This window comes from Nothobranchius furzeri, chromosome 1 (assembly GCF_043380555.1).
Source record: "Nothobranchius furzeri strain GRZ-AD chromosome 1, NfurGRZ-RIMD1, whole genome shotgun sequence".
Taxonomy (NCBI): domain Eukaryota; kingdom Metazoa; phylum Chordata; class Actinopteri; order Cyprinodontiformes; family Nothobranchiidae; genus Nothobranchius; species Nothobranchius furzeri.
Window position 1 is genome coordinate 40,255,435 of NC_091741.1, and position 13,136 is coordinate 40,268,570.

Genomic DNA, 13,136 nt, shown 5'->3' on the forward strand with positions numbered 1-13,136 from the left:
TCTTTTTCGCAGGACAAAATTAAGGCAACATAATGGATTTAACATTCATTTGAGATTTGAATTAATTAATGATGCACCTAAAACATGTCTGTTTTATTTATGTATTATATTGTGTCACTTTTGGGCTTTTCTAAAGGTTTTTGAGCGTGATTGTTTGTGTAATTCTGGATGTTTGATTTTAAATGGGTTCTAGAATTCCATTTACCTTGTTGTTGAATATAGGCAGTCGTTTGATCGGTACCCCACTCAGACCACCGTACATTTGCATGTCCCAGCCCACTTCAGCATCAGGAAGTAGTCAATCCTGGTCCTTGACTGCTGTTGTAAACTTGATGATTAGGTGATTCAACCATTGAATCAGGTGTGTTGATCAGGGTTGTCACGGTAACCGGTGTAGCGGTAAACACCGGTAAAAAAGTTGACAATAATAATAACCGTCTTGTTTTTAAAAACTATATTATCTCGGTGGATTACCGTGGCTACGGTGTAGGCGCGGTGACCCTTACCAGCCACCGTATCATCGGCTGAAGTTGCCGGCGGCACATGCGCACTTTGTTGTTTACAACCAAAACTTTCTTGAAGCTAAAGCTGAAATAATGGCCAAAGGAGGAGACGGCAGCGCTCAGGACATTTATTATCCCTCAAAGAAGACAAAGTGGGAAGTACGGGCATCTTTTGGATATTTGAAGAATGCAGAGGGACAGCTGATAGAAGACGGCTATCCTGTTTGCTGCGCGTCCAGAAAAAGTGTCTGTGAAAGGCAGCAACGCTTAAAATCTCATGCACATCTGCGTGACCATCACCCACAACTCTACAGTCAACGCAAGGCAAGCTAACGTTAGCGTTTTAGCTAAAATGCGTGATCCGAGGATTTGGGTTGAGGGAGAATGCAACGAGTCGCTACATAAAGCAGCCGCAGTGCCGCTACCTGCATATAAACCGTGTTGCGACGCGGACACCGCCATGTTGAAATGACGCTATGCATTACGGGGCTCCCAGGGGCAGATTAGAGTTGGTCTCTCTCCGAGAATAATTATGAATTTAACAATGATTACTGCCTGATGACATTTTCCCACATCTGCAAAGCTCACTGGAAGGACACAAACCGAGGACAATATTTTCCTGATAAAGAGATATTACTCAAGTAAGGGTAAAAAAGTATCTGAGTACTGAGTATCATCTGATCTAATATTTTTAAAATGATGACATCAAACAGACATAAAATAAGAAGTTATGGGCAAATATTAGTATTTTAAAGACTAAAGGAAAAAAATGTAAACAAATAAACAACATAATTACTAAATAACACATTTCAGGCAAAATTCAGGCACAAACCGAGGACAATATTTCCTGACATACAGGGTTTATATAATTGTGTGAAAATGTAACTCGTTTAAAAAAAACGCGATAATACCAAAAACCGTGGTAATTTTGGTCACAATAACCGTGAGGTTAAATTTTCACACCGTGACAACCCTAGTGTTGATTCAGGGAAACAACTAAACCATACTGGATAGCGGCACTCGAGGACCAGGATTGCCTTCCCGTTATAAATGTCGGTGGCGCTAAGGTTCACCACAGAGCAACACTAGCCTGAGCTACTGCTAATGTCCTTGATGGATGAGAGGAAAACAGTCACATGACAAGAATTGGTGACTGTGGTCATTCGCAACACAAGTCGCGCTACCGTTGTAGATCCAGAGGGTTTATATGAGGATAGAGTCAGGGGGAGAGAAAAAAAGGCACTTCAGAGTTACCCTCCACAGAGAGGGTAACTTTGCTATGCAAAAAAACACCTCAGACAGATATGCACACAAACTTCAGACATTACACATGTAATGGAATGAAATGACTGTTTTCCACCTAAAAGTCATTTCCCCCCCTCTCCTCAGCAAGAACTAATCTGCATGAGATATTGTTCAAGGTCTCATGCATCTGCTTCTAAATTGTTTTCCTTTCCAGCCCAAGAGGAGAATGAAGACAAAGGACTCTTTCTTTTTAATAAATCAAAGAACTCTATTTTTAATAAGCTAATCAAACAAAGTGTTGGTCAATAATAAAATGTGAACCAATTTGTGAAATGAAAATATTAATTACTTGATATTATAATCCTACAGAATATAATAAGTAATATAACTTTAAATGTTTCCAACTAGAGACTGATTACACGAAAGGTTAAGCCACATCACACATTGCTTTTACTGATCCAATCAGAATCTTCCAGATCTGACGGAGGCGTGGTTTTGGTGGTGCTTGGTAAATCTGTCATCTTTTCATTCGACCGTAAATCAAAACATCCGAATTATAAAACTATGCCCACGTCATCTTTATGTTTATGTTTATGTATTTAGCAGACGCTTTTGTCCAAAGCGACTTACAAGTGATAATCGGCATTTTGCCCTTGAGGCTAACAACAACAATAACAACAACAACATTGACATCAGTCATGGAGAGGAGGGAACAAGGAGTGGACAGTAGAGAGGGGGGACGGGTGCAGGGAAGGTGCTAGTTAAGAAGATGCTCTCTGAAGAGCAGGGTCTTCAGGAGTTTCTTGAAAATTGAAAAGGAAGCCCCTGTTCTGGTAGTGCTTGGTAGGTCATTCCACATGTGTGGAACGATGCATGAGAAGAGTCTGGATTGTCCTGAGCGTGGTGTTAGGCACTGCTAGCCGACAATCCTGTGATGACTGGAGCGGCCGGGCCGAGACGTAAGCCTTTGCAAGAGGATTCAGGTAGATGGGAGCCGTACCGTCAAAGCTTTCTAGAGAAGTTGATGGAGTGGCCAATCCGTAACTTTCCTCTTCAACAAAAGAACCAACGACGAGCTGGATAAAATCTGTTGCTGTTCCAACTGCTGCAACGGTTCCTTTCAGAATAAAAGCTGAACCATCACGACCCCGTTTTGGGTCTTGCTAGATGCCGATAAACTGTCGTGACCCGGAAGTATCTCAAGACTGGACTGGTCGGCAGCCGCGGCTGTTCTACAGGCTTCGGCTCCAGAAAGGTCCAAGCTGGACCTCTACACCTCCTGATCTAGACGGGGACTTCCGCCAAGGGTACGTAGACCGACAGAATGGCGTCTCAATGTGTGTTATGAATCTCCAAATCAAAGCTTAGCGCGAAGACATCACCTTCATTCCCACCAGAACTAATCGTTTCTCCGGATTTGCTGGTTCTGAACAACATTTCACATTACACCATTCTCCGTCTCACTTCACCTTAGTAACACCATACACTTAGTGTTTAAAGTTAATCTAGTTTTAATTGGTTTAGTAATAAATCTTTAAACTTTTAAAACTTGACTCTCTTTCTTTTGTCTCTGAGTTAATATGAAGTTGTTACATAATCCCTGCAATAAAAAGTTCCAATCTTCTGGTTAAAAGTACCCAAAGATCCATAAGATTTCATATTTACTATGGAATCTCATGTCTTATGGTTCATTAAATAGATGTAAATTAAATTCTTACACACAACAGAAGTCCTGTAGAAGTCACAATGTGCCTGATGAAAGATGGTGTTTCTGTAGGAGCCCTGCCGCTGAGGTTTTCCACCCTTTTAAACTCATTCAGATGCTTTTCTTCGTCTCTTTAAATGTGATTTCTGAGAGACGACTGCTTTAAAACCCAGCTCACTCTTGGCTGTGTCTCAATTCAGGGTCTGCATCCTTCGAAGGACCCAGCCCACCCGGCCGACGTGGGCTGCGTCCTCCGTCGGCCGGGTAGACCGGATGTTAACGGCTGTGAATTTGGACAGGCCTAGCCTTCATGAACTCCCTCGGCGAACGTTCCGTCGCCTAGCAACCGTGGAACCGATGGGCAGAAGGCAGAAGGAACCTTAAACGATGGAGCTCGACGTTTTATTTAGCTTTTTAACCCCCAGAAACCCAAATTTAGAAAACAACTGCAAAATATTTTTTAACCTTTCACATGTTGTTCTAGGAGGCCAGATAAACGGGCCTATTTACACATTTTAACAGCCAATAGTGTTGCAGAACTGAATAGGACCTATTAGCAATGTAAATGTGGTTTTAAAAAGAAAAAAAATGGGGAAGGTTTATTTTTGTAGACTTAAATCTGATGTTGTAATACTACAACCGTGGGTCTCTGGGGGTTAATCATTTCCTTGACTGTTGGAGAGCTAATTCAGAGAAAATACTTTAGACTAGCTGAGCCTGAGCAAAGATGTGATAATAGTTTTTAATACTTTCTAAGGGTCTTACTTTGACCAAAACCGATTTATCACCTTTTAAGACTTTTCAAGACCCAGCGGATACCCTCTAGTAAACAATTCTCATTTGTAAACAAAAATAAAATTCAAGAGTTTAATGCAGAACTGATTTTATTTAGATATTTCTTTTACATGTACATGTTTAATCTTCATTAACCATTTTTTTCTAGCAAAGTAAAAAGCTGTCAAAGTTCTTCCTTCTCTCCTGTGCCCTCTGCTGCTCTGCAGCCTCATGTCCTCCCAGATCAGCTCCAGAAGCTCATCGCTGGCACCTTCCCCTGGATGCCCATTTTCTCCAGAATAGTCTTAACAAACATGTAAGAAAAGAAACAGGAAGAGAAAAGAGGACAACGGGTTATTCCTTTCATGTTTTCGCAGAAAAAAATATACTCAAACGAGTTTTTAAAATATGAGATGTTATTGTACCTCCATGCCACAGCCGCCGAATACTTTGCTCCGGTGATCATGTGGTCCATCTCCGCCCTAAGCTTAATAAATTCCCTGGTTTTCTCTTTTGGTCCTAAAATACAAACTTCTATTAAAATCAGGGGGAAACGTAGTGGGAGAAGTACGACACCGAGCGCGGCCGAACATACGAGCCGAGACCGCAATACAAGCACTTTTACTGTAACATTTCTAACTAAAATAACGTTCATGTATCACAAAAAGTCCTTAAACTGACAGTTTTCAAGTTTATACTTACATTTATAAGCGCAATCCTCTCCGACAGCTCCCGCTTCACTGTCCGCCATTGTTTTTAAGTTTTTCTGCCGGCCGGCCCGCAAGGCATCTTGGGAAATGCTACCTATTGAAGGATACACCCGACCCATCCTTCATTCAGGCGAAAAGAAGGCCGCATTCGTCGACCGCATTTGAAGGAGTCTTCGAATTGGGACAGGCCGAGTCGCGGCGCTGTGACGTAACCGGCCGAAGAATCCGGCCGAGGTAGGATGCAGACCCTGAATTGAGACACAGCCCTTGTGTGCCTTACAGAGGTTAGTCAGTGTGATGAATCTGGACCGCAGCGCGGTACGTTTTTAGGTCATGATGTCATTCTCACACTAATCATCAGCTTCAGTTGAAGGTGATTCAAAGATGTCATTGATAGGATGTCTTTTACTTTGAGTCAGTCAGAAACTTAAAAGCGGAGTCTTACATCCTCCTCTTATGCACAGAAGTAGAAAACGTTGTTCAGGTCAGTTACCCTGACCTTAACTTGATTTTTACTTGAAGACCAAACGAAAAGCAGCGAATCCAGTCATGAGAAAAACTCCAGAATGTTTAGAATATTCATAACTTGGACACTTGGCTCCTTGATTGCTTCATTTCAGAGCTATTGTGGTGAAGCAAAGCAGCAGAATTACAAAATGATCCTGTTCTTTGTTTATTCATGAGCCATTATGTAAAAAGCAGAAATGACAGCTGAAAGCCTCCTTTTTCTTGTCACAGCAGCTTTTTATTCTGACGTAAATAATCGGGTATGGTTTCTCTCCCAGACGAACGTCCACGGCTCAGAGGCGGTTTACCAAGAGCGTCTCTCCCGACTGGAGAGTGACAAAGAGTGTCTCATTCTTCAGGTTTGTGAGAAAAACTCAACAATTGTTGTTGGCTGTGAAATGAAGTGTGATTGTATTAAACAGTTGTGGTTCACTCTGACAAGACGCATATTTATTCAATTTTCTGGTTGAAATGAACAAATTATTAGTTTTCATCCTGGAGTTTAAGACTCATGTTGGTGAGTTATTATCAGGATATCGCATCATTTGATTCCTGGACTCAGAAAGTCACTGGAAGCTTTTTAATGTCGTCTTCAAGGTTGAACAGTCCAGGCTCAAGACCCACCTGTTTAGGTTAGCTCTTATCTAATTATTTACTATAGTTTTATTTCTGGTTTACATGATTATATTTTATTACTGGCTTTGCATGTTTTATATGACTATATTTTAGCATTATTTCATTATTTAATAATATTATTATTTTACTGTCCATATGATTTTATTACTTATTTTCTTACTTTTGTCATTTATATTAGCTTTTATTTTCATATTTTTACTCATTTTAATCCAGTATTTTCTCTGTAGGGGCCCTCTACCCCGGGGGCGGTGGTCGACTGTAGCTTCCTGGGCGCTCTAGAGGTAGTGTTTAATGGAGGTGGGGGTCTATGCTCCTCCTCCTCTGAGCGCCCTGACTTGGTGTGGAAGACCTGATGCTGCCGGGGCAGACGGCTCCTCTGATGGCGTTTCCTTGCCTTACTTTACTTGGCTCATCTGGACTCAGTCAGATATAAATTTTTACTGGTGTGTGCGTGCACGCGCATGCGCGTCTGTTAATAAACTGTTATGGGAATTTGGGGTCATTTTAATTCTGTAAAGCACTTTGAGTTACACTTTGCTTGAAAAACGCTTTATAAATAAAATCTGACTGAACAGTAACTTCTACAGTAACACTTAAAGTAGGGCTGCACGATATTAGAAAAACCTGCGATATGCGATAACAGTGATTAATATTGTGATGACGTATAATAGAATAATAAATAAAATAAATAAAACTTAACTCGGGAACAAAAATAATCAAAAACCAAGAAATAAAAAAATGACCAAAAAATCATAAAAATGAGAAAAGCAAAAGATGTGAGGAAAGGGGAAAAGAAAAGGCAATCGGTGGATCCCGGGAAAAGCAGAATCAGCAAAAAGAGCAGAACAAAGCTAACTCAGGTGTTTGCTAACCATCAAATTTGTGTCGGGGACGGGCATCTAACCTATGAGAACCCACCCAATTGGCCAAATGGGTGAAGAGCTCTGTTTGATTAGTTAAAAAAAATCATGCTTTCGTTTGATGTACTGAATGCATTATGTGTTGCAAACATTTGAGCTGACCATTCATTGCGATGTTTATCTGTTCTTTGCGATAAGCATGTTGCGCATGCTGATATCGCGATAATGATATATTTGCAATATATTGTGCAGCCCTAATTTAAAGTCTTCTCTAGAGGAAGACGCTGGAAACCAAGTCAGGAGGATTACGACCAGAAACCGCCTCCGTTCAAAACGCCTCGTTTTGTTTAAAGTTAAAAATGAGTCCGTTGGTGAACTTTCGATATCCTAGCATGGTCCTAATGATGAGACACGGTTTGACATGTTGATCTTTTTAGAGGTTCATGTTAAAGTTCATAAGAACATTTACTCTATAATGTGAAATGACTCTTTTATAACCTGCTCCTGAATGTCGCACTGCTGTTGTGCAGGTGAGCGTGCTAACGGACCAGGTGGAGGTGCAAGGTGAGAAGATTCGTGATTTAGATAAAAGTCTGGAGCATCATCGGGAGAAGCTGAATGCTGCCGAGGAGCTGCTGCAGCAGGTGACCCAAGGACCCGGAGGTGGCTGGAATTCTCTGACCCGTTTATAAAAACTCTGCTCATCACAATGGTCACCACTTGTTGTTAGGAGCTGTTAAACCGGACCGCTCTGGAGACCCAGAAGCTGGAGCTGATGACCGAGGTGTCCAGCCTGAAGCTGAAGCTTACTGCTCTGGAGCACAATCACAGGGGCAACGAGGTAGGACCCCCCACCCCCGTCCTGGACTTGAACTCTGCTGGAGGCTGGTAAATGGAGCAGATAGTTCAGTTCTCCTGGCAGCCGTTCAGTCATTGTTTTTAGACCCACAGAGGTCCGTCTCAGTCGGCTGGAGCTCTCACGTGGTGCCAGGGGACCTTCTTTAAGGGTTGTGCAAGAGGCCTAAATCCCCCTTTTTGTTCCAGCAGCTGTTTCCTGACAGAGTTCCCAACACACACACACACACACACACACACACACACACACACACACACACACACACACACACACACACACACACACCACAGTGAAGGCTATATTCTCTATACTCGTTACTCTGGAGTTTCCAGACTCAGACCATTAGCGGAGTGTACGGACATTTATCTTTTCCTGTCCATTAAGGCGTTAAATCAGGAATAAAGAAACACATGAAGAACTCAGATTTGTTTAGAAAAGCGTGGACTATGTTTCCAGATTCATCAATGACATCTTGGTTTTCTGTTTGAACATTTTAAAGCAGGTAAATCAGGTTAAAAAAAAGGCAAGGCAGCTTTATTTATAAAGCACATTTCAAACACGGGCAATTCAGTGTGCTTTACAATTGGCATGAAATGGCATGACAATAGCGACGGTGGCACAGGAGTTAAGTGCCCCCCCCCCCCCCCCCCCCCCATATATAAATTCCCCCTGTACAGACATATGTGAGGGGGGAATTCCCCTCTATTTTTAGAAGTGAATTTCAGGCCCTGGTGCCCTGAACGCTGCTGCCATATCACTCCGGTCCTGACACGTCTCCATTGGCTCCCGGTCACCTTCCCTGTCCAGTTGAAGTTATTGACTTTTGTTTTTAAAGCACCTCATGACCTGGCTCCTCCTTATCTGTTGACCTGCTCACCACTTATGTGCCTATGTACACGTTGAGGTCGGCTGATCTCCTGCTGCTCTGCACTCCCCAGATTTGCTATAAATTTAGGGGCGAACAAGCATTTCTGTGCTGCCCCCAAGCTGTGGAACGCACTTCCCATTACAGTTTGCCGGGCTTCCTCCTCTTAGGCGGTTTTTAAATCTCGTTTAAAGGCCCACTTTTACGACTTGACTCTTAGACAGTGACTCGTTTAGTTGTTTTTATTTGTTATTACTATTCAGTATTTTTTATCCTTGTCGTTTTTGGTTTTATTTTATCCTGCCTGTGCAGCACTTCGGGCAGCTCCCATGCTGTATTTTACACGTGCTTTAGAAATGAACTGGTATGGTAACTGGTGAGGAACGTCGATGCATTTTTAAAGTGTACACACGATGCCTCAGAAGCTCCCATGGATGTTTCCTCACCTGCTGATATGGGTGAATGCTGAGACTGCAGACATGTTTTCCTTAACTTTAATATCTCTGTGCTGCATGACCCACGTGGATTTAATTACATCGCAGCGTTAGCTTAACATGATGCATGTTTTTGGGCCTTTGTCTCCGAGTTAAATGTTGTTTTTCTGCCATCCTCAGGGTTTGTATCAGGAAGTGACAGACCTGCGGTTCAGGATGACCGACATCGAGAATGAAAGACTTCTGTGTGAGAAGAAACTCAAAGTCACTAAAGTAAGTGTGTGTTACACTCATGTCACCATTACCTTTTGAACCCTTTTCTTGTCTCATCATCGCTGCTTTTTCTTTCCTCTGTGACGACTTTTCTGTCTTTTCTGTGATAAAAAATAAATGTCTTCCTGCAACGTTTTCACCTGTCCAAGCGTCCAAAGTGGATCTTGGAACGCTCGACTGGAGATGAGGTGAAGGTTTGAGCTTCTTCTTCTTCACTGCTTCCCTGACTTTCACCACACTTCCTGTAAGTGGGTTTGTGTCACGAGTGTGAAATAACTCACCTTTGGTTTGAGTTGTGTGATGGCTGTGTTTGATTATTTAGGTGCTTCAGTCGTTTTCTGGGTTGAACTCATCTGCTCACTCCCTTATTAGAGCTTAATGTTTTGTTCATTGATTCTTTGTAATCAGCTTGTGAAAATGTCTGCGGCTTCCCACATTCTGATTGATTATCATCGATATTTTAGCACACGCCACTTGTTAGAACTGACAACAGAATTAGATGACATAAAAACACAGACGGAGCGAGTGACATGTTTTAAATGTTACTCTTGATATTTGTTTAGTCGATAAAAAGACTTGTCAGACGAGCAAATCCATTTCTACTTAGTTTATGATTATTTCTCTAAGCACCACAGATTTTACACAGAGGATATTGATGTTGTACGGATAAATATCCAACATTATAAACAATTAGATGTGGAACTGGAGTGTTTGTTCTTCAGTTCTTCTATGTTTGTAGGATTGTATCGTAAATAAAGTCAATGCAAACAAAAAACATTTTTAAATAGTAAATCATAAAATCCATGTTGTAACTAGGGATGCAATGATACCACTTTTTTCCAAACCGATACTTGGATCTGAGTACTCGCCGATACCGATTACCAATACCGATACTTCTACCACACAAAAAAATGCAATGATTTAGAATACAGATTTTATTTTCTTCTCTGCTTTCAACAGGAAGAGACTGTGAGGTAGATAAAAAGTAAAATGTATGAATGGAAATCATCACAAAACTAAAATATTAAGTGAACAGAAACGACAAGTTACAGTGAAGCCATTTTCAAGCAACTGCATTCGTATCAGTCCCTGGTATTGGTTAACTTTTACCGATACCGATACTGGTATCGATACTGATACCAGTATCGGTATCGGTGCATCCCTAGTTGTAACGCTCAGCTAACACGGTGTTAAATCTAAACTTAAATGTGTTAACAGAGATTTTGTGTAGCGAAGGTTCGTTCATGTCTGTGGTCATGAATTGATTTCAGTTTATTTCTATAAACTTCACAAAGTAAACATCCCAGCTGAGTTCAGCTCATTAAGCCTTAAACCTCATTAAGTTAAAGGTTGTAGTATGAGCAGCCACCTGCTGCCACTCACTGGAGATTCAGCACATGCACGCACACCTTTGTACCAAGTCATGTTTCTATGGCTGCCTACATTTCCTAGTACACATTCAATTTCCTAACAAAGGTCTTTATTTGAGCGAATCTTTAATTAATTCCACAGATGAACTAGTAGTAGCACATTCTATGTTACGGAAAGTAAAATGTTAAAGGTGTGGTTCACTCGTTAGTTCAATACATTTGCAGTGGTCTCTGGTAGGAATGAATGCCTTGAAGGTCGTACTCGGGGCAAAAAAAGCCCAGAAGTGCTTGGATCAGCACAAACAGCAGAGTGGCAGTAAACAGCAGGTTTTGGAGTCTTATTTCCTGATATTTGGACATCTGGCCTCGGAGTTTTGTCTATTTTCATGTTCAGCCTGCATGAAACTAACTCAGCGTGACCGATTAAAACCGATTTTTACTAACAGGAGACTAAACACAAACAACATCTACAACAGGGAGAGTGAGACAACTGTTTAATGCAGCATCATCATCCTTAAGCTGCGACTAACTCAGCAGGAGCCATGTTTTTGTTGTTGTTGGTGAAGGGTACAGATAGGACACAAACAAGATGAGGAGAGAGTTTTATTGGACAGCAGTAGGTAGAGCGGGTTGTCCAGTAATTGCAAGGTTGCAGGTTCGATCCCGGCTTCGACCAGAAAATGCTGCTGGTGTGTCCTTGGGCGAGACACTTAACCCACCTTGCCTGCTGGTGGTGGTCAGAAGGACCAGTGGCGCCTGTGCTTGGTAGGGATGCACCGATGGATCGGCATTTGATCCCAATCGGCCGATGGCGCCCCTATCGGTTTTGATCGGAGTTTTCAAAATAGATCAAAACAGACCGATCAGACCATTTTAGATTAGGTTACATTTCCTTTATTCCCAGATTATGTAATTTGTAGCACTCATTATAATGTTGTAGAAGATTTCTGGCCAATCCACGTGATTGGGGGGTTGTAGAACCCTAAGAAGGTGCCATACAAAAACAGGCCATTTACCATTTAACACCTGAAAATCTCCATCTGGAGATTTAGTGGCTTGAAGCGAGGAAACTTTTCTGGTTCTGAAGGTCTCTGATGTTAACCTGAGCCTTTTGGTTTTCGTGTTCATTTTGGATCGTTAATGTTTTACAGGAGGAGCTGCAGATTCTGCAGAGGCAGCTGGAGGAGCGAGAGGAGGAGCTGAGCAGGCTGAAGGATGAGTGCAAGCTGATGGTGGAGCTCCATGACCAATGTGGGGGGGGGGAGAGAGGTGGGGGCTGTCTCTTATCTAGTCTGAGAGCTTCCTGCGGGTTCATTTTCATGGGTTTACGAGGATTAGACGAAGACATTTTACCTTCCAACATCACCCTGGATTCCTGCACGAATTATTTTCTCACAATCACGTTTCTGAGACAAAATAAACCAGCCGCAGGGTTCTGTTGTGCTTTAGTCCCAATCTGACCCGCTGCCGGAGGAATGTCCTTCATTCGCGTGTTCCGATTCACTCGCTGCAGAGCGGAGGAAAACATGACCGAGTAAATAAATGTCTGAGTTTTAAAAACTTCTCAGCAGAAGGAGGTCGATACCCAGCTGAGATGAGGTTTGTGGCGCCGTCACATGACACCAGCAGACCCCCCCCCCCCCCCCCCTGTAATTAAGAGCTCATGACATCCTCATTTAATTACCAAGTGGTTTGCAAGTATTTACTTGTGCATGGCACTTTGTGAAACACAGACAATCCCAGAGTCTTTTTGATGGCCGCAGCTTTCTGCAGCAGCTGACCAGCTCCCAGTCGGCTTCATTATTTCTGTTGGGTTCTTTCTGGGCTGTTTACAGTTGAAGCTCCACCAGTATAAAGCATCTTTTCCCCATTTTCAGACACTGAAGTGGTGCAGATGAAGAGTGTGTTGGAGGTACTGACGTCAGAGAACGATGAGAAGGTACAGACCAGCGTGTCAGCAGCTGCGCCGACCCGCTGAACGTATCACGACTTGTGTGTGTATCTGCAGGAGCGACGGATTAAAGAGCTGGAGGAGTCGCTCACAAAGTGCAGGAGAGTGCAGGAGTTGGTCAGAGGTGAGAGGATTATTCTGGGTTTAAATGACTCACGACGTTCGCATTTATCCACCATGATGTAGCCAGTAAAACAGTTTCTGGCTGCTTTCCCAAGATCAGCCAGTTAAAATAAATATTTAAGTAACGTTTCACTAAAATAACTTTTGGTATCGCATCTTAGTGGTGACTGTGTGATCTGTGGTCTCTCAGAGAAGCTAAAAGAAGACGACTATGCCGATATCCTGGACGATCCCTCGGTTTCTGCGTCCATAGAGGTGGAGGCAGGAAGGAGCTCCAGTGAGGTAAACACAACCTTTGTCCAAACAGCTGACACAGGACGAACC

The 13,136-nt window shown here is 42.4% G+C and overlaps 1 protein-coding gene and 1 long non-coding RNA gene across 4 annotated transcripts in view; one reads left to right on the forward strand and one right to left on the reverse strand.

The window, feature by feature from the left end:
- ppfibp1a (PPFIA binding protein 1a) overlaps positions 1-13,136 on the forward strand; it is a 32,925-nt gene that overhangs the window by 15,212 nt on the left and 4,577 nt on the right. Inside the window, exons 4-12 of one of the 3 annotated variants that reach the window (XM_015961193.3) lie at positions 5,723-5,803; positions 7,471-7,584; positions 7,671-7,781; positions 9,276-9,368; positions 9,518-9,556; positions 11,890-12,007; positions 12,616-12,677; positions 12,747-12,813; positions 13,003-13,094. In XM_015961193.3, the coding sequence (XP_015816679.3) occupies positions 5,723-5,803; positions 7,471-7,584; positions 7,671-7,781; positions 9,276-9,368; positions 9,518-9,556; positions 11,890-12,007; positions 12,616-12,677; positions 12,747-12,813; positions 13,003-13,094 (777 nt within the window). The remainder of the gene's footprint in view (positions 1-5,722; positions 5,804-7,470; positions 7,585-7,670; positions 7,782-9,275; positions 9,369-9,517; positions 9,557-11,889; positions 12,008-12,615; positions 12,678-12,746; positions 12,814-13,002; positions 13,095-13,136) is intronic. The other 2 variants (XM_070547792.1, XM_015961202.3) reach the window with 2 other exon arrangements.
- LOC139065282 (uncharacterized) lies at positions 4,320-5,712 on the reverse strand. Its single transcript, XR_011518318.1, has 3 exons — positions 4,930-5,712; positions 4,653-4,746; positions 4,320-4,531 (listed from the first exon to the last, which is right to left on the reverse strand). It is a non-coding gene; the product is annotated as an uncharacterized lncRNA (long non-coding RNA).